At 37.5% G+C, this 26371-nt stretch overlaps 2 protein-coding genes across 3 annotated transcripts; both read right to left on the bottom strand.

Annotated features, from left to right (window-relative positions):
• Window positions 1-1372: 1372 nt before the first annotated feature.
• LOC134002296 (inositol monophosphatase 1-like) lies at window positions 1373-7609 on the bottom strand. Its single transcript, XM_062441632.1, has 9 exons — window positions 7540-7609; window positions 5037-5124; window positions 4743-4882; window positions 4493-4597; window positions 3424-3469; window positions 3234-3342; window positions 3021-3129; window positions 1753-1904; window positions 1373-1617 (listed from the first exon to the last, which is right to left on the bottom strand). The coding sequence occupies exons 2-9, from the start codon at window positions 5097-5099 to the stop codon at window positions 1490-1492; spliced, it is 852 nt and encodes a 283-aa protein (XP_062297616.1). The 5' UTR covers window positions 5100-5124; window positions 7540-7609; the 3' UTR covers window positions 1373-1489.
• A 7659-nt stretch (window positions 7610-15268) lies between these two features.
• impa2 (inositol monophosphatase 2) lies at window positions 15269-22637 on the bottom strand. 2 transcript variants are annotated; one of them, XM_062441385.1, is made up of 9 exons: window positions 22582-22637; window positions 22167-22280; window positions 20277-20410; window positions 19723-19827; window positions 19424-19469; window positions 19096-19204; window positions 18832-18940; window positions 18570-18721; window positions 15269-16241 (listed from the first exon to the last, which is right to left on the bottom strand). In XM_062441385.1, exons 2-9 carry the CDS (start codon window positions 22227-22229, stop codon window positions 16123-16125), a joined length of 837 nt encoding a protein of 278 aa, XP_062297369.1. In that variant the 5' UTR covers window positions 22230-22280; window positions 22582-22637; the 3' UTR covers window positions 15269-16122. The 2 variants fall into 2 exon arrangements, with proteins under 2 accessions (XP_062297369.1, XP_062297370.1); XM_062441386.1 differs by having other exon boundaries at window positions 22577-22632.
• Between the last annotated feature and the right edge of the window lie 3734 nt (window positions 22638-26371).

Genomic DNA, 26371 nt, shown 5'->3' with positions numbered 1-26371 from the left:
CTACAGTGCTGTGGAGATCTTCAATTTCCTCAGAAGCCTGAGGTGATACAAGCGCTACCTTGCCTTCTTCACCAGGATGGTGATGTGTCATGTCAGGTCATCAGAGAAGTGAACTCAAGGATACCTGTTGCTGCTCATTTTCTCTACTGGGGTCTTGTAGAACTAGAGTGGTGTTTGGTGGATCCTCTGCTTCTCCCTCCTGATGGGTACCACCATCTCCTTGGTCTTGGAGACATTCAGGTCCAAGTTGTTGTCTTTACACCATGACAACAGTTCCTCCACATTGTCCAGATAGGCTGTCTCCTTGTTGTTGGAGATCAGACCTACCACCACTGGGAATTTCTCAATGATATTGGAGCTGTGTGTGGCTATGCAATCACAGGTGTAAAGAGAGTAGTGAGCAGAGGACTTACCAAAAGCCAGGAGGCTTTGTAACCATTCTTAAACATGGTTTAACAGTGATCCAATGTGTTTCCACTGCTGGCTTTACATGTGATGTGTTGGTGAAAGTTCAGCATAACCTGTTTGTCTTATTAAAGTCAACAGCCACAATGAGGGGTGGATCTGTATGTTTGGTGTAGTGTTTGCTGATGGTAATCATGTAATGTGGCCAGGGCGGTGTCCGTGTCTGCTTGTGGTGGAACATAAAGAGTAATGGTGATGACTGTAGAGAACTTGCGGGGCAGGTAGAAAGGTGTGCTAGACTGGGCGAGAAAAAGAGTGTGATAGAAGAGAAACATTCCTTGGTTAACACCAGTTGATGCTGGTCATGAAACACAGTCCACCACCTTTAGATTTGCCAGATTCCTCCATCCTGTCCATACAAAACATGGAGAATGTTTCACTGCAGGGGAAAGCCATGTCCCTATGATACAAAGGAAGTGGCAGTCCTGCATGTCCCGTTGAAAGCAGACCCCGGCCATGATGTTGTTTCAGGCAGGATACTTGACAGGGGTGGATGGTGTGTCTGTTTTTGACCCTGGCATGTTTCCCTTGGCGTTTCTTTGTCCTACTTCTCCATAGAGGCTTGTTACCATTGTTAGGATTCGCTTCCCGGAGGATCTCTTTTGGCCAAGTGGAGCTATCATGCGAAACCTCATACAAAAAAGTATAATTCTATAGTTGCAATGTTCAGAAATGTGCTAAGGTTGTATGTTATTAGTGCAGATGACAGGGAGGTGTAAGAATACGAAAAATGTACTTAAATACTAAATAAAAAGCACAGTATAAGCAGAGCAGTTATTGGATATGTCAAATCCAACCTGGAGGTCACTTCATTTTTGGGAATTAATTGAAATAATTTCCTTTGGTTGAAAAATTAGGTGCCATGAAACACACCCAGTATGCAAATTAAGACAACCAGCAATGATTTAAGCACAGCAACTTTATTCAGATAACATACAGACATTGAAGAGTATTTCTTCTTCTTCTTGTACTCAATTTGCAATGCATTTGGACATTCACTGTAAACAGGGTGTAAGGAATAGTCTCACTTCTTCTTTATTGCAATGTCATCCCTCTCTGAAGGGAATATTTCGATTTCTTTAATGATACGATTAGCAATAACGTCACTGTTTGCGCAAACCATCCTTCGAGACATCAAATCGAATGGTCCCCCTAAAATATCAAACAAAGCCTTTATTAGACAAGGTTTTAACTGGCAGTCAGAGTTTTCAAAAAAAACATATCCAGCTTTTATCTGCAGCATTCGAAAGACTCATGCTCTTTTGTCAGATTTAAAATTATACATACCATCAACATCCAGAAGGACACCTCCGGCTTCCTTGACTATTACCGCTCCAGCAGCAATGTCCCAGCAGTGGATTCCGATCTCAAAGAAGGCCTCCACCGCCCCTGATGCCACCAGGCACATGTTAGTGGCAGCTGTTCCTGACCCACGGAGCCTGTCAATACGGAAATATTGGAGATGAATATAAAGGTACTGTGGCAGTGGATTACTAGAGGAAGGGTTTAAAGATTTAATACTAGCCGATAGTATGCTAGCAGATAGAAATGCTGCAATGCCTTTATGCCTTTTTAAACTGATTATTTTCAGTCATTGACAAATTAAAATCCACATCTAATGCCTCGAGAATGCAAATACTGCATTTTATTTAAGGTGTTCAGTCAGATTTTTTTATACATTTGACCTCATTTGTTTTTCATATGTTTTGCTACTCTGCTAGCGTTAGCAGGAGTTAAGCTGTTTTTTCTGATGGCTGGATGTAGCTATTACCTAATTTAATCTTGTGGAATAACTGAATTACCATGATATTGTTTGGGTGTTTGGATATTTTTCAATTTCAGATATCAGCTGGGGAAAAACCAGGACTGTTTTTTATCTTTCCAGGGCACTATGATCCATAAGGGGCAGCCAGAAGGGAAAGGGACTGACCTTGGCCTAACCCAACCCTTAAATCGGATAGTTAGGTCAGTTATAAGACAGATATGAGGTGTTAGAGTTAGATTCAAACACATACGTATACTAGGCTAGTTTTCACCTCAGGAAACATTAAGCTATGGCCTTCCATAATTCCAACCATTTGATTAGTTCCCTCAAGTGTAGGCCTATTATATTAAGAGCCATATGACAGTGATGGGGAACATTGTGTGCTATATAGAGCTGAGGAACAGAGGACCCTGGGAAACATCGGAAAGGCTCAGAAAAACCCACAAGTACATTTAGCTTTAACTTTATTTAAGGCATGCCATGACTATCTCTTGTAGCTCTCTGTTGCTGAGAGTGCAGTAAGTGTGCCGTTGGTGTCTAGACCATACAAAGATTTCCAGGCAGGAGTGTAGTTATTGCAGTTTGGTCAATATTACAAAGCCAGAGTGCAGTAACTAAAGTTCGGCTTGGTTTTTAGCATCGTTTTGATGTTACTGAATATAAATAGGGCTTCATAGAAATTATACATTTCTAAGGAATACTTTTTTAAATCAAAATTATTGTGTTTTAGCTGTGAAGGGCAGTACTAAGCATATTAATGAGTCAGTGTATGCAATGCAAGAGTATTTACCCATGAACTGGGATGCACAGGATCCTCTGCATGGTGGAGAAGATCTTGGTTACTTTTTCTTTGGACCTGTCTGTTCCATGCTCAGAGATGATGATGGACTTGTGGATATCTAAGATGACAGCATACAAATGGGGTTACAATGATGTACCATTTCAGGTGTGAGAGTAGTATATAAAAGTACATACACTCACATCATTTCAGTGATTGTATTACCTTTTACGTCAGAGACTTGAATTGGGTCGTCGTCGCAGAAAGCTCCCTTCCCCTTCCTTGCTTTATACATCTTGTCTTCCAAGCAGCTGTAGATCACACCGAACTCCAACTGAAAACATATGTCATTGTATAAGCTTTGTACACATACTTTTATTAACTCCAATATTCTTTCTTGATTTATGTGACATACCTCCTTATTGACCGCAAAGGCGATAGACACAGCCACGAATGGGAATCTGTGGATGTGAAATTTGAAAAAGGATGGTTAAGAAGAATCTTTGGAGGAAAGTTTGACATTATTATTTGTTTTCTTTCCTAGAGTTAGATGAGCAGATTGGCAGGTCACTCTTAATCTATATATATATGGTAAATACAAATATGAAGCTGAAGCTTGGAGACACTTTGCTTAGCTTAGCATAAAGACTGATAGCAAAGAAAAACACAGTTAATCTGGCTCTGTCCTAAATAAATGTGCTTACTTTTACATTGGTTTTTGTACACAACAAAACCAGATACAACTAGTTAACACATTAATTATTGTATTGAGCTTTAAAGGTGCTAGTAGGTTACCTTTGAACAGAACCAGGCTAGCTGTTTCTCCCTTTTCATGGCTAATATCTAACAAATATGGGATCTAACTCTCTGCAACAAAGTAAATGAGAGTATGACCTAAACTGTTCCTTTACTACTTGGCTAATGAGTACATCTACCCAGACATCCAGTCACTGACACAGTTAATTTCATCAGTGAGCATACCTACCAAATATACACAAGACGTTGAAAACAAACTAAAACATGATACGTGCATGTGTCAGCTAAGTTTGGTTAGATAAGGGAACATTTCAACTGTTTTCCTGGCTCGGTTGGTGGCCAAACTATGTAAAACAGTGCATACAGAGCTGTGATTATACTGAGTCTCCTGTCCTCAGAAGCGAACAGTTCCTACATTTTCACTGAGAAAAGTGGTTTTGCTAAAGTATATTTAAAAGCCATAAATCCCTTTTTTGGAACCACTGAATTACTGAGCCTCATGTACAATCAATACTATCAAGCCATGCAGCGATCTTGTAAATATTTTATGCAATGCTGCAATAAAACTTCACTTAATGGTTATTTAAATTGTCAAATGACAATTCTAATGCTTCTTATAATAGTACTATACTAATAAGAGAAAGTATCTGGTTCGATCTGTGCAAAATGAAGCACATCCATTCACACAATGAATCAAATTCTCCTTAAGCAAAACACTGACATCTTACCCATGTACAAAGTTTGTGGTGCCATCCACTGGGTCTATGATCCATGTGGGTTTGTCAGTTAAGATACACGCCTCCCCCTTTGCAACTGACTCCTCTCCAATGAAACTGCAGCACAGAAGAACCAGTGAGGACCAATGAAGAATATCAAAATATGAATGAGCAATGTGTGCTTTTGTTACAAGCATTCAAATACATAAATACATACATTCATACATAGGTGTATGTCTGTGTGCATGGAAGTATGTCTTACTCGTGTGTGCCTTCTCCAAATTCAGCCTTAAGAGCCCCGATGATAATTTTCTCCACCCTCTCGTCGGTCTTCGTAACAAGGTCTACAGTGGAGCTCTTTGTCATGACCCTTATCTCGCTCTCTCCAGCTTTCCTAATTTCCTAAACAAATGTAATAGTAATAGTTTTAGCACATGCTTAATCAACTGTATAAACTTAAAAGCTGAAGATCTTGAGGTTAATATAACAAAATCTAAATTAATTTCAAGTTTTTTAAGAAATACATTTAGAGGCCATTATAGTGGCCCAACCTTACCGCTCCAGCTTTTCTTGCCACTTCAACAGCAAAGTCATATGCCTTCTGCCATGGGTCACTCATTTTTCCTCTATTTCTTATTTCTTACCTGTAAAAAAAAAAGAAGGAAAAAAAGCCTTTAAAAGTGCAACGACTCAAAGCAGAAAACACACTATACTAACTTAAAGCAACTATATGGAGTTTTTAACTGGTTGTTAAACAGTCTCAGTTTAATAATGATGCCTCTATATGATCTACATAAGCAAACAGTGAGAAGATTGACTATTTCTATATAGTTATTCTAAATGCCTGCCACCGCAAAATCTGACAAAATGATTTCAGCAAGCAATCTAGAAGAGCCTGTGTTGACATTATATATAGGATTGCAGCATGAGGGAGTACAAAGATGTTATTAGGAGATGTTTCTTCATCTGATAATGTTAAAAGTAAAGTTGTTTGTCTGCTTCCCCACTCACTTAAAAAAAAGAGAGGGAGAGAGAGAGAGAGAGAGAGAGAGAGAGAGAGAGAGCAGCTATGGTTGAGTGAGCTAGAGGGTGAATGAAGACAGGAAGTGACAATAGCGAGAACAGTGCAGTGAATCACAAGAACAAAATGTTATTTTCTGATTGATTCATAGCTGTTATGTTTTAAAGAACAAATTAGCACACTCACACCTTCACACAACCCTGAGGAACGGTGCTTCGTTGCTAGATTTTGTGTGAATGCAGCAGACTCAGATATACTCCACATGTGTGCACACTAGTAAACAGGGTTGTGAGTATTACAAACCGCTCTGCAATGTTTTTAAGATCAGCCTTTTGACGCAATAATCTGTAACTCAAACCAGACTTGCTGGATCATATTTCATCGTCTCACTCTCACTTAAAACAACACGCCCACACCAACACAGCCACTTGTATTGTTTTACACAGGATTGTTTTCAGGAAGAAGTGAAATCTTCAGTGAGATGAGAGCTAAGGGAGGGGAGACTAAGTGAGTATTGGGTTCTAGGCTTATCTTGAACTTTTAAGTAGGCTACTTCAAATAAAAATGTCCTGGCAGCTCTGATGGAGTTAAGGATTCATCCATCCAAGGGCTGCTTTATTCCAAACAGTTCCATTGTAGATATCTCTTTATACACAGTCAGTGGTGTCGATGGGTAGCAGAACACAGCAGCGCATTAATTAACGTTAGATCCTGGCCGATCTGGTGTTAATGAAGTAACTACTGCTGTGCTACGGGCATAAATGCACACATCACTCTCTCACTTTAAAGATGCACTTATCTTATCGTTTCTGCTGCTGTGTGATGCTGCAGGTATTTAGTAAAGTCAAAGTAAGGAGTGTGACACACAGTCAGCTGTGGGCAACAAACAGAACATCAGTACTGATGTTTCTACAACATCCCAGAATACATTCAGTGACACCTGAACTATACTCATGCAAAATTCAGACATGTTTCTAACACGTTTCAGACCAGCATGACTCACATGAATAGCTGTGTGCATATCTCTGCTAATTAAAGCCATGCAGTTTGAGGTTTTTGTGCTCTCTGCAGTTTTAATTATGGACCAGTCTATGTGCTGAAATGTGGAGCAAAGCCTGAAACACTGTAAACCGCTCCACAACTTTACTGCCTATAAAACATCCATGTTTGCCAACCATATTTCTCCAATTCGCCCTAAGGCTCCACATTAAGTTCCACTCTGTTACATTGAAATACCAGTTCTGAGGACCAGACACCATTCAGGGCTGGAGCAGTGATGACTCACAGGACTTACAAGACGGATTCAAAGGTTTGGCACGTTTTGTTGCTGCTGACATGAAGACAAATGAGATCCAGGTTTCCTACGATTCACAGGAAACCCTTCTGCATCTTTTTACCTTAAGTGTTGCAACATAGGGGCATTGGAAGGGATATGAGTGATACGCAACTTAAAAAGAATGTGGGAGGATAACCCACCTACTTCCGTCACCCGTGCTTAGCACACAACAGAATATGTTATGTAACGCTTCCTGTGCAGCTGGCATCTCTTTATCCTGCATTGTTTTCAAGCTCTGAACTAATAACCACAGGCCACAGGTTTTAGACTTAAAAATCATTGCAATTAAGAAACGCTGATGTTGATGTCAGTGTTAAACGGATTTAGAAAGGGAACATCGTCAATGAAAATGAGACAACAATTCAGCAATGTTCCTTTTCTTTACATTTTCCTTGACTTAAAGATTGTATCATGAATTAAAGTACTTCTTTCAGTGTTTACATCGTGTTAATCTAAAACAAATATGTCAAATATTTATTGTATACTTCATATACATAATTTCTTCTTTTAGAAATCATGTCTCAGCTTTGTGAAGAATCCACCCTGCACACATATTTTTTGGTGATAAATTAAGGAATGATAACAAAAAAAAAGAGTTATCAGACTATAATCCATCTGCTATGATGATAAGCACACACCTGGACACCTTTCATGCTCACACATGTATCATCCATGCACTGCCAAAGTTAAAGAAAACCTTACCTTGTGAAGTCAGGTGGGTGAGCTGCTGCAAAATGCTGGTGCACCTTCCCTTGAAAAAGTTAACTTTAAGTTTCCTCATTGAAAAGAAGTAGTAAAAAAAAGCTGGCATGACGGAGTGGGAAAAGTACTAGCACCGCCCTCACACATTTCTTCACAGCAACCGCAGTAAAGAAACATTCACAGACTTGCAACGACATGATGCCACATTTACTGCGCAATGAGTACATGCTATGGCTGGATTACAACATGGAAAATTTCCAGTGTCTACCTATGTCTTCCGAATAATGTGAAATTGTCACAGGAAGACACACCCTGATGTGTGAATTTCTTCTACACAGTATGTCACATATGTATACCAAACAGGTTACATGACTAGTAAGTAAATTCTCAACAGTGCAGCAATTTCCATATTCATAGTTTCACGTCAGCTCCTATTAGACATGAATTTGATTGACCTTTAGCTCCTGAATCTTATGGATCTCCAAAGTGAAAATCTTACATTTTAGAGAAATTAAAGGATACATCGCAGCTCCTGACTTAGTTTTAACATGGGATTTGGCATGACAAACAAAGCCTCTGTCAGTTTTATATTTCCTGACAGCTTCACAGCTATTGAGCTTTCCCTTTATATCCTTCTATTGTACTCCACCGGTGGAAAATACTTTGAAAGGTTCCCTGGTGAGTCAGTGTAGATTATATGTGCATGCATGCCCGTTCATCGCTTTGCCTGCTGAAAGTTGATAAAGTCTTGGCAATATCCCCGTGAACTGACTAAGGAATATACTGCAGGAACACAGATCTTCATGTTCATTCCTGTGTAAACCAGGTAAAGCTTGCAGTTTTTATATCTCACTGTAAGGTGAGATAAGTTAAATATAATTTAATTCCTCACCTACATGAGAGCATTAGCACAAACACAAGATGATGCCAGGTAGACAAATCCAATGACAATACTACGAATTTGCTTAAAAGCCCCACACCTTAAAAGTATACGGGAAAGTGCACTGAAGTGTAAATCAGTCAAGTTTACACTAGAAAACCACTCCCAGAGATGGAGCACAGATTTGTGTGCTTGATAATTTTGGGCCACATGATAATCATGAGCTCCCTATTGCATGGAGTCCCAAGGGAGTGTCGGTCACTATCCTCTGAATCCTCAAGCTACATCTCATAAAACTCAGTCACAGTCTTGCAGGACTTGTCAAAATATACTTCAATTAGTGGTACATGCTGCATGCTGCAAGAAAATTACATTTAACCTCTTACTTGTTTGTGACTTGAAATGTGAAAATAACGGTGATACACGCCTCATCATAATTTACCTTTAGTCTTTCAGTGGTTATAAGAGGAGGCAAGTATGCATAATATTAGTGACACTTAACACTGTTGAGCCAACCTGAGTGACTTTTTCACATTTTTGGAAGACACTAAAGACAATAAAATGTGCATTGTCTTTGTTAGTGAAAAAAAGCAGAAATGGCATGAGTGTTTCGACAGGGCTTGTTAAGACATGGCACCATGTCTGCCACACCTTGCATAACATTTCTTAAGTTTATAGTTGTTGAAATACCCCAAACCTGTTTCGACTGTTTGCCATTGCACAAGTAATAACTAGATGAGAACTAAAACAAATGTTTAAGAATGTCATCTCATCCTCTTGAAGCGAGTGAGTGCTCAATCTTTATAGAATAGCAGTTGCATTAAGCATTGGTATAACTACCAGAGAACATTGTCATCCTATAACACCAATTTAGGTATTCGCTACAAATCTGATGCACAAGCTGTGCAGCAAAAATAAACAGACCCCTGTTGGATTGAACAGATCAGTATGGGGTATCATGATGGGGGGATGTGTTGAAAGTTTTGTTTGACCGGTAGCAGCAGGAGAGCAGTTGTCACCCTGTTGTCTCTGTTGTGCACTAAATATAAGACGCTCTCTAAAATGTTGGGAGACAGGCAGAGGGAAATGATAGGACAGGAAAAACAAATACATCAGTCTTGCTGTCTCTCTGGCAGGTCTGTTATGAATAATTTATCCAGAATGACGGATGTTTTGGATGTTTGGATTCGCGGCGGAAACTGAGGCCTACTAAGATGCTCAAGTTAGTGAAGGTCAGCGGTATACCCTGAAAGATGAGCAACAGCTTCAGGTTATTTCCAGGTTGTTTCCTGTCTAGTCGCTAAGCCCCTTCTGTGCTGTACTATTTAACAATAACAGTCTACAGCCATGCTTGCAGCTCTGTGAGGCTGCTCAGCAATGCTTTGAGCATGCTTACATTCTCACAATGCTAACAAGATGATATTTAACATGTTCAACATCTTAGTTTAGTATATATATAAGGGCGGAAGCTGATGGGAATTATAGTAATAATGATAATAATAACTGTATTAATATAGCACTTTTCTTAACCTATTATAAAGTATTTTAACTAAGGACATACATTAATGAATATGATTATTCAGTAAATATAAAATTGTACTAATTTTAAAAAAGGTGCATTTTTAGGTGACTTTTGAAAGAAAATACAGAAGCACCTGTACAGATTGTATATTGTAATGCATAGCACAGTTTAGCTGCGATGACAGCCTAATGCATGGTCATCTTGTATTGCAAGTCTAGACTTGAGTGAGTCTAGTCTAGAACTGTGAGAAGGACTTGATCTGATGACCCACAGAATTAGTCAATGGTTTGAACACACTTCCTCATTTAAGTGAATGGGAATGTGTCCAAACTTTTAACTGGTACTGTAAGTGTATGCTTAGCAGGCCAGAGGTACAATTTGGAGCTAATTTATTTAATACTTTGTATGTGATTAATAAACATACAAAAATTGCTTGTTTCATGTACTGAATTCAGAGAGTGTCAGTAAGTCATTAGTTTTGCAAGTATTTGATCATGAACCACATTATTGGAGAAACTGAAATTTTGACCTGATGATGCCACTAAACCACAAGTCAGGAGACCACTAAACTAATTCCAGTTCATCCTGTGGGAAACATGAATGTGTATACCACATTTTATGGCAATCCACCCTCTAGCTGTTGGTACATTTGACTCAAAAACGCGCTGGTGGCACTAAAAGAAAACTCAGGCAATCACCAATGCCTGTACCACATCTCATGACAAAGTTCATAGTTGTTGATATTTTACACTGCTAGTGTGGCTAAGAGCTAGGGTGTCCCTAAAGAGTCAAAATGTACTAACAAGATTTAATTAAACTTGCATCATGTTGTGTACTTGTTATGGATTAAGTCTGCTGCATCAATGTGTTTTTGGAATTTGAGCTGCTGAGCAATAATACTCAATTGTTCTGCTATGTCAGGCTACACATTCAAATGAAAAAGTCTTTATTATTGCTTGTAAGAGCGTGACAAAGATGTACTCTGTATGAATTGACTTTAATTTAGTACAGACGTATACAGACATGTTGGGTGTTGTCTTAAAAATTCTTGTCTAAAAGAAGCTTGGGAGGATTCCCACTGCACACTGTACAGATCCAGTCTTGACAATAGATTATTGACAGACTTCTACTAATCAGTCAACTCCACCCTTTCTTGATATTGTTGTAAAGATATGTTGTTGTGAACTGAAGAGACGACAATAAAGCAGTACATGCGATTAAACAAGAGATCAAGATCTATGTATAGTAGTGTTTATATATGGGGCTTAAAATTTGTATTTGATTATCACCTCCAATAAGCTTGTCTACTATAGTTCTGGAAAACCTTTTTCAGATTGAAGAGAATGGGCAGCTTTTTTTGGCCAATGAAAAAGCTCCCTCTAATTTACATTTTTCTGCAGTTAAATTTAGTTTTTACAGAATGAAACAAAACTATCACCCATCAACTTTTCGTTACATTAATACTGTAAAAATAATCCTTCAGCAAATAAGACAAAGTTGGGTATCTGATCTTTGTTATTCTTCCTTAATTACCTTGCGCCCATATATTATAGAACTACCCATGAATATAGGGTATACTTTTTATTGCACTATTGTTAGTATTGTTCTCTTATCTGCTGTATACAGCTTATTTTTTCCCCGTAGTGTGCACTTGTTGCTTGTACTACACTGTGTACCTCTGCAAATTGCCTCTTGGGGACAAATAAAAGTGTTTTGAATTGAACTGGTGGCAGAGACATGGTTATAAACCATGTCTCTGCCACTAGAGACATGTTTTTTTTTGCAGCAAGTGGGAATTATTCCTGATGGAGAGCTGCAAGGTGTCTGTTAGTAGCCTGCCACTATTCCTGCAGGGATCTGCTAATAATCTATAACAACAGCAAGCAGATCCACATGCACAAACCATATTTCAATCAGGATGGACTGACTGAAAATACCAAACTTAGAGCAATACTTGTGAAATGAACACATCTGCTGTGAAGTGCGTGATATAGGAAAAGATAAAGAAAATGATTTGGCAGTTATGATGCCTTTGTGAAATCATTATAATCCAAAAAAGAGGAAGTCAAGTCACCGTGGGTTGTACTCTGGGGCAATCTCTGAAGAAAACGAGACGTGGTAAGGATGCTGAAATGACAGCAGACATCAACACAGACAGGCACAGTTTCTAAATTCTGACAGTAAACAGATGAACAGATAAAGTGGATAAAATCCAAATGAGTAAAGTAAGTACAGTTAAAGCAACACCAGCTGACGGAGATGGAAAGCGAATAAAAGAGAATATTAAAAACAAGTCTTCTTGATTACTTTATTTAAACTTAGCGCAGCAAATTTAAACACAAATATAGGAAATGCATGTCAATCATAGACAGTATAAAAATAATAGATGTAGCTAACATGACGTCATCCATTTGTTAGTGAACTTTTAAAAGCCTCGAGTTTGGCACTTTGACCATTACCATCATGCATGGTGCATTTGCGGTCTATGGTCAGCTGTGATAATGCTAATGCTAGTTTTAAGGCTGAAAACCATTAAAACAAAAATGTACTTACTGGAAAAACTAAACAGCCGACTCCTTCGAAGGTATTTTAACAAAACCAGATGCTTAAGAAGACATTGTTGCTGTGGTAGCGACTTCTCAATCACAACAACTAAAGTATACCCTGTTTTATCGTCAAATTTGAATTAACTGGGAACATAATTTAGAAAATGAACATCATGTTGTATTGAAGAAGACTTGAAACTAGCAAATGAGACCATAAACTCATTAGGAAGGTGTTTACTGAGGTAATTAATCAAGTGAGAAGTAGAATAATTTTCTCTTCTATACAATCAGACTTCTTTTTGGAGCCAGTGGAGTCGCCCCCTTATGGCCACTAGAGAGAATGCAGGTTTGAGGTACTTTTACATTGGCTTCACTTTTCAGACCCAGAACTACCCGCTTGATGGCAATATAATGGCACATCAAGCCAAAGGTAGAGCAACAAAATATGTGTTAAATCTGTGGTAAAGAAACCGAGACAGAAACCAAAGAAAATAAGGATGAATTTTACTTGAATTCTAAAGTAACATTGTGTAAAAAATGTCTACAGATCCAGAGTCTTTATTATCTCCAGTAGAGTAGCTACATTTTTGTGGCAGGAACCTCGCCAGTTTTTCCGAGAACAATTGCTCGTATTTCCTCAGTGGCAACAAGGACACACAGTAAAGGGTAATGACACAATAAAGGCTAATGGTCGCTGTGGCTTTAATGGCTCTGCAGACATATAAAAGAATATTAAATATTAAAAGAAGAGGATTCTACAAGATTTGTTAAGCAGCTGTTGATACAAAGGTGGAGCTGACAGAGGAGGTCTTGACTTTCAGCTGGCTGACTCCTGAAATCCTTTCCAATACTGGTGATTACGTCTGAACCCCCTGCTGCAAACTAACATGGACCATTGATTTCTGTGGATGGTGGAGGGGGGTAACCCATAAGACCTGGGTTTGCTCAAGCAAAGTGTTTTAAAACCATTTGTTAGCCATCAGCAAACACAAACTCAAAAAACATAGAGAACAGTCCGTGGAGAGCAAAACTCCGGGCTATTTCATAGAGCACATGAACCCAGGGGGCAGTCCATCACGCTGCATGTGCAGTATCTGCTACGAGGCACCAGCACTGACTGAAAGGGCAGGGGAAATGCAGCTGGGAATTTTACATGGCGTAATGGCTGTGAATGCTTTTATCTCTCTACTAAATTCACAACGGCAGCAGTCAGTATGTTGTTTTTTTTTTATTCTCTAGTTTTTATGGTGTGTCAGAGGCCTGTTTTCTCTTTATTTGGTTCTCTGTTTGCCACAAGAGACATTTTTCTGTGCATGTTTTTACTTTATAGACATTATAAAGGAAAAAAGACAGTTTATCAACTTTCTAGGTCAAAGTGAAAATGGGCATTTATTTATATTATGTCCTGAACAAATAGCTGATACGGGCCACTGTTGGGATCCCACTTTGGTGCTTAACAGACTTGCTGGAGGGACTTTTCATTCTCCACACCAGTTGTAAATAATATAAAAGTTTGGGAACATATGGGCTCACATATAGCAGAATTTTATAGTACAATGGTAGAATGAGGCAACACAAGGCAACACTAGATTTAAGGTGCCAGTTGCAGTTTTGTGTTGTGGATTGATAAAAAAAAGTATTTCATAGGGGCAAAGTCAGTACTTCCTAATTTGATCATAGTAATTGAATATACTCTATATAAAGATGGATGATGTGTGACGTCATCCATTGGTTTTCATTATTTGAAGCCAGTAGTAACATGGGTCAATGACGTTTGGGTTTAAATTTGAAAATAAACATGAATAACTTGCACTTTTTGTTTTTAATCCATTTTGAGAGAATATATTAGAGGATTATGGCAAAATGTCTAAGTGGTGCAACCATAAAAACTTTATACCAAATAATTAAACTTGCTTAAAAATTCTAAATTCTCAATAAAACACCATATCAACTAATTTGGCATGATCTTACATTATAACTTTTTATATTAAATAAAAGTAATGGAATAATATTGTTCTAAATATTACATTTAATCTGGGGAATCATGTCAATCAGGAACCATTTACATTATTAGTATAAGTCAACTTAAATACACTGTATGTGGACAAAATATTTAATATTTATCATTCTTTTGTGGTTACACCATTTGACATTTTCAGGAGCATTTAGTCTTACTTTTGGTAAAATGGTGCAAATGTCATTTCAGATGACATAAAACCAACAAAATACACAGTGTACCTTTTAACAAACCTGATGCTGCTTTTAAGATTGAAGATCTAATATTTTTGAATTGCTCACCTTGCCAACCATTATTTGTCACTGACCCCTATATATGGATAAAGATCAGCCATTTATAAGTCATAAAACAACTAATATAATGTATTAGAAACATTATTTTAAAAGATTTAGTCAATGCAACATGTTGCTGCTATGAAAATATGAACTAAAAAGGGTCGTGGATGTTACAGAATATCAACTAACACGGAGAAAAAAGTGTCTTTTAAAATAATGCATGAGTATCTAGGGGATGGTTGGTGGCATTGCCCTTTAAAAGGTGCTTAAAGTGCATTGGCTTCATCCTCACGCTGCAGTTGCCTCGTCAGCGTTTTTTCTGCACATATTACCACACTCCCGTTTTAGTTCTGTTGCCAGCGAATGGATTTTTATGTACGACATGTGGATGCACGCCGACACCTGTCTCTGAACTGATGTGATGATACGAAATCATCCATCTGGGGTGTTTTAAGGAAGACGCTGAAAACAAGCAGGATATATTTACAGTGCTATTTATTTTCTGCCTTCTTTACATCCTTACAAACAAGTAAACACATAATATTTAAAAAACTTTTGCACAAGCTGCACACATTTTTAAGAGCAATGTCAATGTCAAATACCTGTGGAGTTACACACTACAGTACTTATATGTGCAGCGTTTGGTGTACATATTCTTATATTGTCATAGTGTAAGCTAATAATGGCTTTCAAATTCAAGAATTTACTGCATGAACAAATCTACCAAAGCAACACATTTAATTGAATACAATAACCTAAACAATAAAACATCAAAATCCTATGTGGAAAAAGCAATATAACTGGTCAAAACCTGAACACTGTGATTCTAAAATGACTGTAATAGTGCAATATTGAGGTATTGTATCTGTGAAGTTCCTTGATTGTATCTTGGCTGCATTGTTCACATATATTAATATAAATATACTTTTTAAAATCATGACTAGGAGGACTAAGGGAAAAGAATAAGAATAACAAAACAAAAGGTGTGTATAAGACAACTGATACAAATGCTAAAAGGGCTCACCAGCACCAGTTGCCAACCAAATGCTAGTAAAAGTGGATGGATGGTCGTTCACAAGCAAACAAAAACCCCAACACAATGGTAATTTACTGAGTGGATGGTAAAATATGAACATTCACTAGACTTTTTTGGACGGTGGACAAAAAAAAAGGTTCATTTTGAACCCTGATTGCTAAACCCAATCAGCTGTCCTTCAGAGGTAAGTTTATCATTTTGGTTCTTAAGGCAAAGACAAAATCCTGACTTGTTGAATACAAAAGAGTTGGGTGTGTGTGTGTGTGTGTGGATAACTTAAGTAGGCAGAAGAGACTGTGGAAAGTTACTAGCCCTCTGTGTCGTCCCTGCCAACGTTAAACTCTGTTATCTCCTTCGCAATGCGTTCAGCTATTACTCTGCTGCTGGCCACGATCAGCCTCCGAGACATCAGATCAAACGGTCCACCTGGATGAAGGAGAAAAGAAGTAGTACTGAAGTGAAGTTGAGTGACATATTTCCATGTTGCACATACTAATATTCATAGACTTGAGAATTGTTGCTTAGTTATAATAATAATTATAATCATTATCAGTGTTGGGGAGTAACTCCAAGTAACGGCATTACGTAATTTAATTAGAAAATAAATGTAACTGTTGATGATTACAGAGGGGGGTTACATCTGAAGTCAGACCTTTAAGATTTTACTCAGGAGGGTTTTTTCCTTATTTTTTAAATATTTTTACAAGTTACTGAATACATATATTGCTGTTTTTAATTCTTGGAAATCAATATTTTTTTTATATTTAGTAAATAAATCATGACTTTGACCTTATTTGGAGCACACATGGGCTTAAATGGAGTCACAGTACCAATTAAGCCCATGCCAGACTTTTGACATTTCATCAAATATCTATATTTTATATTCCAAAATCTACATGAACTAATAAATACATTTTCAAATGAGAGATAAATGTTGCTTTATAAGAAATGATCTCCCTTATAAATCATGTCAGTATGCATGAAAAACACCTGAACTTAGATTTTGGTGCTTAATGGGAACACTTGGTTAGAAAATTATAAAAGTAATCAAATGAAATAAATTACATTACTTTAAGAAATTAAAATAGTTACATTACTTAGTTACATTTTAAATAAGGTAACTAGTAATCTGTAACCTGTTACATTCCTCTCCCATCCCTGATAATAATAACCATACAGCAATGCAGCTCAAAGTGCTTCACATTAAAGGGGCCTAAAAGGAGCGTAGAGCAATGTTAAAAAAGAAGAAAAAATAAAGAGGATAGAAAAAGAAACTAGCTAGTTATGTTATGCTAATGTTGTCTGTGGATGTTACAGTACCTGAATAAACCAGCTAATGACCCTAAATGTAGTCTGCTGCTGCTGCTGGTATTATGCAAATATTTTGTTGACTATTAGACACTGGGTACAAGTTTTCTAGTTTCCTGATAGAAGAAACTTTCTCAATTTATAGTATTAGATTGGTTAATTGGGATAAGTGCATACTGTTTGCTTAAGATTTATTTGTTTTAAAACCCACAGTTAAACCACAGCAAAGATAACGAAGCATCTCGTGACTTTTAGAAAGTTGTTTCACCTCCCTGTTATTGCTGTGCTCCAAAGTCATTAACTGAAATATATTATTTAGAGTACCTACACCAAAGACTTTTTTTCTTCATAAAATTAAAGTTATTGCTTATCAGAGACAGAATAAAACAGTGCTACTAGTCACTATAGCAACAGTTGAGCACAAGCATTGTTGTAGGTACACCTGTGCAATTAAATGCATCCCAATACAACAGCGCTGCCATAAATTCTACTTTTATACATTTTGACGTTTTGTTAACATCGTCAGAAAGGTTATGATTCTACTTTATGTTTATTATTGAGGCCGTAGTGAGGGGTTATGTACTGGGGTGCATTATATTAAAAAATGTTCCTAATATTTTGCTCACCCCATTAACATAAATGACAATGGCAACAAAAACTCAAAGTGTATAAGCTCCCGTTAAAGTAGAATTTATGGCAGAACTGTCGTGTTGGATTAAATCAGACTGCACAGGTGTTCCTAATAAAGTGCTCAGTGAGTGAACAGTATGTGCCAGTGGAAATTTTCTCCTCCATAAATCTGGTTCAGTGTGGCTGCCCAATTTATTAAACAAGCAGAATCCCTTAATTTGGAGATGCTTGTGTATATAAGAAAGATTATACTAAGCAGGTCACTATAGGGAGGGGGAAAAAAGTTATATAATTCAGTATAAAAGCAGATGGATTGGATTATGAATTTGCAAGATTATTGTCCTGTTCTCATTTTTGAAACAGATTTTGTTCGTTCACCTCACATGGCCTCGATGTTTTTTTACAGTAACAACCATGCCATTGAGAACTGTGCAGGTTTAACATTGGTGGCGTTGCCCAAATTTAAGAGCAAATTTCTCAAACAGTGCGCTTCTCATCTCTTGCCTGCGTTTAATTTGCATTTGTGAACAGATGAAGGATAAAAGCCAATAACAACAGGAATTATTAACAATAAATAATTCATAAACATGAATAACGTCTGTTGTGTTTTTGCGCTGGAAAGAACGGCAGCATATTCCCACTGCTTTGTTCTGTAATCTCCAAAAGCAATCCGACTGTTTTTCCCTTTGACAAATCAACCACGCTGCTGCTGCTGCTGCTGTCTGCTTCCTTCATTTCATCGAGTGACTCAGCAGCCTTCGAAAAAAGTGAAGCAGATGTGGTCTTTGAAGAGCTGCCGTCGTCTCGGTGACTCACCTGAAATATCCATGATAACCCCTCCAGCTTCAGTGACAATCACCGCCCCTCCAGCCATGTCCCAGCAGTGGATGCCCATGTGATAGTAGGCGTCGGCCGACCCGCACGCTACCAGACACAAGTTGACAGCTGCGCTGCCTGGGGAGCGGATACTGGGGATGGAAATGAAAAATTGGGATGTTTGCTTTGCATCCGCCTGCACGTGATACACTTTTGTCCTCCAGATGGTTTGTGAAAGTGTGTGTGTAAGTGCATATTTTACCCATGAACGGGGATGGAGAGGATGGTTTTGATGTTGGCCAACATTGTTTTGAACTTCTCAGGATCCTGTTTGAAGCCCATTTCTGTCAGTACTAAAGATTTGCTGATATCTAAGACAGAAACAAATAATTAAAAAACTCACTAGAAGACAGCTCACCGTGTTTAATGTTCAACAGCTATAAAATCTCACTGTGATGTTGCCTCCACCTGGTGGAATTTTTAAATGACTGCAACTCTAAAGCTTGACGTGATGATAAATATTCACCTTCCTGTCCAGACACCTTGATAGGGACTCCATTGCAAAATGCTCCTTTCCCTTTCCGTGCTGTGTACATCTTGTCCTCAATACAGCTGTAGACAATCCCAAACTCTATCTGAGACCAACACACATCACAGAAAAACAAAAAACAGGCATTTCATGTGGGAGGAAGGCTAAAAATAACCAGTATAAATAGAGAAAGGGAGCATTTATCAGACATTCGCTGGGTGAATTGGTCAATTAGCATGTTAATTATTCTAATAATTAAGACATTACAGTGTCAATTACATTAGAAACATCACAAAATATGTTAATCTCACACACTAAAGCCTACCTCTTTCTTCACCGTGAAACCAATTGATACAGACACAAATGGGAACCTGTACAAAAAAAAAAAAAGAATAAGAATCACAATATAAAGCATTCACTTAATGAACTCCCCTTAGGTTTAAGCTCAAAGGAGCCAGATTCTATTATCAGTTCAGTTTCATCGGGGTTGTCTAATTATCCCTGATAAAGAGGACATTCCATGGGGAGCCTAATTAAAAGATAAAAATGGTTAAAGAGCGATAAAGATAAAACAAATGTAGGCTGCTCGGTGGTTTACACAGCGCTGAAGTTTAGAGGCAGTACCTGTGAACAAAGTTGGTGGTACCGTCGATGGGGTCGATGATCCACGTGGGACTGTCAGTGAGAACGCTGGGGGCGCCTGCTGCTACCGACTCCTCACCTATGAAGCTTCAAAATCACAAACAAAGGGAAAAGACGAAAGAAAAGGAAATTATTTTTGTAAATGATATGATTACTACACCAACTGCAAAATGAATGATATAAATACATTTTATACTGTATACCTGCTATGTTATTTGATGCCTGATGGTGTACAAAAGGTTTTGCAGCAGTATTTTGATCTTCATATTTACCAGTTAACTGAACAAATTAAAAAAATATACACATATAGTCTTCATTTTTTGGTGTCTGATAGTCTCTTGTTTGTTTGTTTTTGTGAACAGTGACTCATGACCTCAATATATCTAAATTCTTGGCTGCAGCTCCTCTTGGAGAAGCGATAAGAGCAGGACTGTGACTATGCTTGATTAACTAATTATAGCAAATAATCATCTACATTGCCAAAAAAATATACACAGTGAAAGAGACTCTCTTGTCCACATTAACTTGTAAAGTACCTGTGTGTGGGGTACTTTTCCTTGATGGAAGATATAATGAGCTGTTCCACTTTCTGGTCCGTCTCGGTCACCAGGTCAACCGGTGAGCTCTTCTCCATGACGGCGATGTCCTTTTTGAGCGCCTCGCGGATCATCTGGCAGGAGCACAATGACAAACCCGGCGAGGGGATTTTTTGGATCACTGACCACATCTGCTTCTGTAATTAGCCTAGTACGTTGTGTGTTATGGTAACATATTGTTGCCACTGATAGGTCAGAGATAATTGGGTGTAAGCTCTAAAGCGTTAACATGTTTTATCTGTTGGTTTTTTAGTGTTAAATGTCGTCGGAAATCATGAACGGAGTATAATCAACACAACTCCTAAAACCACTGAAGGAGCTGAATTAGACTGAATTAAAGACTTTCTGCACATCTATACACCAGCTACCTCTTAATTAATTATGTATTATGACTTCATCAGGCACTTGATTGCACTTTATTTTATTAAGCACTAGTTGTTTTTAACTGCTGCGGCCTTATTGTTTTTTAATTGTTCTTATGTATGTTTATTCTTAGGTATGATTAGTTATATATTCTACTTTCTCTTGCACTTTGGTCCCAAGAAAAACAATTTCCTTCTGCTGGTTGGAATGACAAATAAATACACTTGAATTATAAAAAGTATCTTTACGAATTAACTTTCCACACTCATAATGATAATCTTGTAAAGAAACTAACTTCTAAATTTGTATTTTTCCTTTTGTTTTAAGAAATACTTTCCCTTTGTAGACCCATGTATGCATCTGTTTCTTTCATTTTTAATGTTAAATCACTGAAATTCATTCGTATTAACTGGATGGACATCGGTGGAAATACATTTTTAAAAATCTTTATAACTAATTTAAAGCTTTCTCTTGCTTCAAACAGCTTCATAAGACCAGATCATTATGATTTCACACTACACACCCTCAACCTGGAATAATACTAGACAAACGTCATATAAACACTGCTTTCATACCAGACATTCAACCTCTCTCTGCCCTATTTTAAAGTGCTACAGTATATGTCTTTACTGTAAATGTGACTTCTATGGTGCCACTTAGGTCAGGATCTCAACAGAGAAACTGTATCTGAAGAGATTTAATGAGTTTGATGTTTGTTGTTGCACAGATTTAAAGGGAAAATATGTTTTACTCTTTAACTTTTAATAAACGCTTTTTCTTATTCTCTCATTCATTTATTGTACTTATTTTTTCATTTTATTTAACTTTTCTAAACATTTTAATCATCCTTATTTTCTCTTGTGTGCACTGGTCTCAATTCTTGACTTGTTTTTTATTTTTTTTATTCTCTCCTTATTTTTATTAATTTTCTTTATGCTGACACTTGTTCTCTCTATCTCTCTCCTCTTTCTTTCTACTTTCTCCCTCTCTCATTCTCTCTCAACCCCAACCGGTCAAAAGTTCACACAGCCCGGTTCTGCTTGAGGTTTCTTCCCGTTTATGGGAAGTTTTTCCTTTCTGCTGTCACCAAGTGCTTGCTCATGTGGGAATGTTTGGTCTCTTTAAATTAAATTAAAGAGTACAGACTATACCTGCTCTATGTGAAAAGTGCCTTGAGATGACTATTGTTGTGCCATATAAATAAAAAAAATGATTGATTCAGGAGACTTCTATGGTGCCATTTTGGTCAGGATCTCAACAGAGATACTGTATCTTTAGAGATTTCTTGTTTATATAAAAGTTAAACAAATAAAACTAAAAAACATGTTGTGGACTTGACTTTTATCACTGTATCATGACTAGTTTCTGTATTATAGACAAAAGTGCATGGAAAAACCATGCATTAGCTAATATTGTGCAGCTTCTCAACTAAGAAAAAAAAAGGTGATTATTGTTTTAATTGCTCACCTCTCCAGCCCGTTTGGTGACCTCCACACAGTGGTCCATGCACTCCTGCCACGGATCACTCATGTTGATATGATTTAGGAGCGGAAATACTCACAAAATACTGATTATAGACACCTGTAAGAAGGATATAAGATATGCACAATAGCACCCTGTTAAAGCAGCAGTCACAGACACAACAGCTGATGAGCTTGAGGCTGGAAAAACTAGGTTACATAATTAGAAAAGCGAGAAAAAATGTTTAGATAACGCTGCGGAAGCCGGATGCTACTTTTAAACCTGCAAAAGCTAATGCTAAGCAGCTTTTAAGATGGAAATGACACATAAAAGAGCACTGAGCTTAATGACAGCTATGGCTACAAACCTAAAATGACCTGTTCTGTCAGACAGCTTCGTATTAACCCTTAATTTACCTTACAGAGAGCTCCTGAGACGATATGAATGAGCTAAATGCTAACTCAACCACGCCTCCGCACACACACTGACTGACTTCTCAATGTTGACCAGCGGGTGGGTGGGACTAAACGGGAATCTCGCTCTCTCATTGGTCACTCGATGCCACCGGGTGTGAATCCGCCGCTCTGATTGGTTGGAATGCTGTCACTTCTTTTTACAGGAAGGCGCTGTGACAGGACAACTTTTGCACAGAAAAGCAAAGTGAGGATGGATGATTTCGTTAAATGTAAGTTTTTATACCCTCTTTGATTTAATGCTCACTCATAAAAATGATGCTTATAAATCTGTAGGTGCAAATCTGACAGCCTATGTGTCACATTCATGCATTTTTTAAGGCTGCAACTGCCTTTTATTTCCCTCTAATAATCGATTAATCAGCTTTATATCAGAAAATAGTGAAACATGCATGTGATAATTGAGCCCAAGGTGACGTCTTCATATGTGTTGGCCTTTTTTGCTTGATGAACACTCCAAACAAATACAAAGATATTCAATTTAACATCATGTATGACACAGAAAAGCATCAAATGATGACATTTGAGAAGCTGCAACTAGCAAATGTTTTGGCATTTGTGCTGAAACTATGTCTAAAACTGTGATTATTTTGTCAGAAATATTTGCTGATTAGTTTTCTATTGATTAATACGCTAATCTTTGCAGCTCTTTACACATTAAAAAGTTTCCTGCTTGTTTCCAAAGTGGACACACAATTATTTCCCACATAGAAAACAGGAAAACCTGATTATTCAAGTAACTATGCACATTTACAGGAAGATAATATGATTTAACACATCAGTATGGCTTGTGCCTTAGAGCCTGTGGTGATGTCTTCAGATTTGTTTGCCTTGTTTGGTTAATTAACACTCAAAAAAACCCACAGAAATTCAGGTTACCATCATAACATATGACACAGAAAAGCATCAAATTATCACATTTGAGAAACTGAAAACGAGCAAATGATTTGGCATTTGTGCTAAAACTATGGTTAGGTTTAATTTTTGCACATAAAGACAAAAAAATACCTAATCCAAGAAAAATAATACAGATTTGTTTTTAGATTAGGAAAAGAAAAGAGAAATGTGCAGAAGGAGCCAATAAAACCCATATGGGCTCGTCAGGTGGCCCTCCTATGGTAAGACATACAACATAAAAACTTAAGAGTAAAGAAATGTAGACAAATACATACAAAAGCTAAACAAAAAGTATAAAAAAATCTAAGGTGTTACAAGTGTTTCCAGAAAGGTGACAATTTACTGACACATAGAATATGATAGTGGGAGCGGTTATGATGCAACATTACTTAATTGATCCAGCAAGAAGAGGATGGTTAATTTCATAAATGATTTCCAACTGGTGGAGTTTCTAATATGAACCGGTAATCGTTTCCAACGATCCTAAGTACTTCACGCAGAGGAAAAACAAACACAATAAAACTGGATAACTGGATCACAAGGCAGTGAGTCAGTGCTTCTCATCCACAGAGCTCAAAACACATTCACACAGCCTCTTTATACAGTCACCTGAAAGTCATAAATAGCTGAGATACAGGACTTTAACCATCAAGCCTGTGGTCACATAACCATAATAATACATATAGGGCTACAAACCCACTTCTGTCCAGAAGGTGGCAGCAGTAGCAGCAAAACTGTTGTCTGCATGTTCTGTAACATACAACATGACACAGATACAGTATCTTGGCAGGCAGTAGGCTAAAAGTCCTTTTTTTCTGCATTTCCTGAATTATTATGCACTTTTAGGAGTCCTTACAATGGGCTTGGGTAACTTGTGATAGGCACTTGTTGTTGTTGTTGTTGTTGTAGCTATTATTAAAAGCATTAGGGACTCATGAAATACTTTTAAGTTGTCAATTCTTTCATTATTGAAGAGGTCAGAGCACAGTGTAGCACAGTGCAATGCTTATGCCTCTTCAGTTTGATACAGATTACACTACCTACAAGATTACTAAATTGATAGTGATAAATGTCTTTATTATTTGTTTATTTAAGGAAGGGCAATGCACAATAAATATATTGTACCAGAAATAGCTATAAGCTGATTTGCATCTGTTGTCCCCTTATGTCCACTTACAGTATTGGTTTCTCTCTACCTCAAAGTTGAATTTGCTGCCTTCCTATACCAACTGTTAGACTACTCTGTCTCCTGGGAGAACACGACAAATAAAAAGCCCCGAAATGATGAGAGAGCCCCACATTGCAAAATAACACCATCCTCAATGACAGGGGGAAATTAAGACACAGAGGGAAAGAGTGTTGAGAATAAACTGTGGTCCCTTGGGCAATCAGTAGAGTGTGTCTGCATAAAAATGACTTGTGACAGCTTCATCAGGTATAACAGATGCTTTTCTTAATGTGATCCAACCTGCTTTTCCATTTTCACATCTTCTTTCCTGTCATGTTTGACCTTATGACTGAACAGTATTTAGCGCTGTATAAATATACTAAATGCTTGACTTTTCCTCTTTGCTATTGTGAATTAGTGAATGGAGCGATTCACAGTGTCACTGGAATGATTTTCACACAATACTGTCTATTTTTTTACTTGGATTGGCGCATTTGGAATTTACCTTTTGAAACTACCTTTTGAAACTATAGTTTTAGCAGGCATGAAAAAGTGTGTGGCACAAAAGGAAGTAGCTTTTTAAATGATTAAAAATTAATTTTCCCTTTGTTAAATACATGCTGTAAACTTCCTCTAATTTTAGCTCTACTTCCAAGTAAAACACATGGCGTACATTATAGGGAAATTATTCAGTTTGTCATTTCCTCAGTGGAGAATGTGTGTGAAAAGAGTGCTTCAAATCTGCTTTCTTGAGCTCTTTTTTAAAGGTCTCAGTAAGATTTAGGCTTTGTCCGACATTCTTTTTGGCTCGGTTCAGCTACTTAATCTAAGAGAATTCTTTTTTTTCTTTTTAGCCAATAAGCTCAAGCAGCCCTGTGGGGACTGGCTCTCTGCCCTCTTGCTCAAACAGCTACGAATGCAATTAACTTTAAATACACGAGAGGACAGTCTCATCTATATGCTGTCTTACAGATTTCACCTCAGATGGCCTTTATCTCACGGAGAGGTGGCAGGAATTCAAAAATCATAATGTCCTTTAAGCTCTTAATGATGTGGTCTTGCAAATGTGTTAGGCATACATCTAATTCCTCCATATAAAATAATGTTTTTTGCATTTTGTGCAGGCAATATAATGAAAATCACAATAATCCAATCACCACAGTGTGTTATGAGAGTAATATTTTGTACATTTGATGGCTCTGGAGAGTCTCTCTTGGCTCTTGTACCATCTTCAAGTGGATATCACATATTTAAAAACCAGTGATTTTGTACATACAGTGGGATACATTAATAAAATAATTTGTAATAAACAACAAATGCAGGATGTGCCCCCCTCACGGCCATCACTTACAAATATGTCTTGTCGTCACCAGCCCTGCCCACTTTTTGCAAACTGGTGATATTTTGAACACGCAAGTCTTTGATGATGAAATGCGTCATTTCCTCAGTTCTTGGCAAATGAATCACTAGAAAGTTTCTCTCTCAGGACACTCACTGTAGTTTTTATTATGTGCAAAGTAGATGAATTACTCCTTGCATAAGTTCACACAAAAATAAACAATAAACTGCAATCTGCTATCTGACACAGGGGAAGAAAATGGGTTAAGTTTCAGTTTCATGGAAGGAACCAAAATATACATGAAAGAAAGTAAACCAGGTCAAAAGAAGGTGTT

This window comes from Scomber scombrus, chromosome 20 (assembly GCF_963691925.1).
Source record: "Scomber scombrus chromosome 20, fScoSco1.1, whole genome shotgun sequence".
Classification (NCBI taxonomy): domain Eukaryota; kingdom Metazoa; phylum Chordata; class Actinopteri; order Scombriformes; family Scombridae; genus Scomber; species Scomber scombrus.
The sequence above is the reverse complement of the archived record's forward strand: the minus strand, read 5'-3'. Positions and strand labels throughout refer to the sequence as shown.

Coding starts and splice junctions, on each gene's coding strand:
- LOC134002296 (XM_062441632.1), bottom strand. CDS start 5,099: ATGAGTGACCCATGGCAGAAGGCATATGACTTTGCTGTTGAAGTGGCA. Junction 4,883..5,036: donor TGGCAAGAAAAGCTGGAGCG/GTAAGGTTGGGC, acceptor ACATTTGTTTAG/GAAATTAGGAAAGCTGGAGA. Junction 1,618..1,752: donor TGTCCTTCTGGATGTTGATG/GTATGTATAATT, acceptor TTGATATTTTAG/GGGGACCATTCGATTTGATG.
- impa2 (XM_062441385.1), bottom strand. CDS start 22,229: ATGAGTGATCCGTGGCAGGAGTGCATGGACCACTGTGTGGAGGTCACC. Junction 19,205..19,423: donor GTTTCACGGTGAAGAAAGAG/GTAGGCTTTAGT, acceptor TGTTGGTCTCAG/ATAGAGTTTGGGATTGTCTA. Junction 18,941..19,095: donor CAAGGTGTCTGGACAGGAAG/GTGAATATTTAT, acceptor TTTCTGTCTTAG/ATATCAGCAAATCTTTAGTA.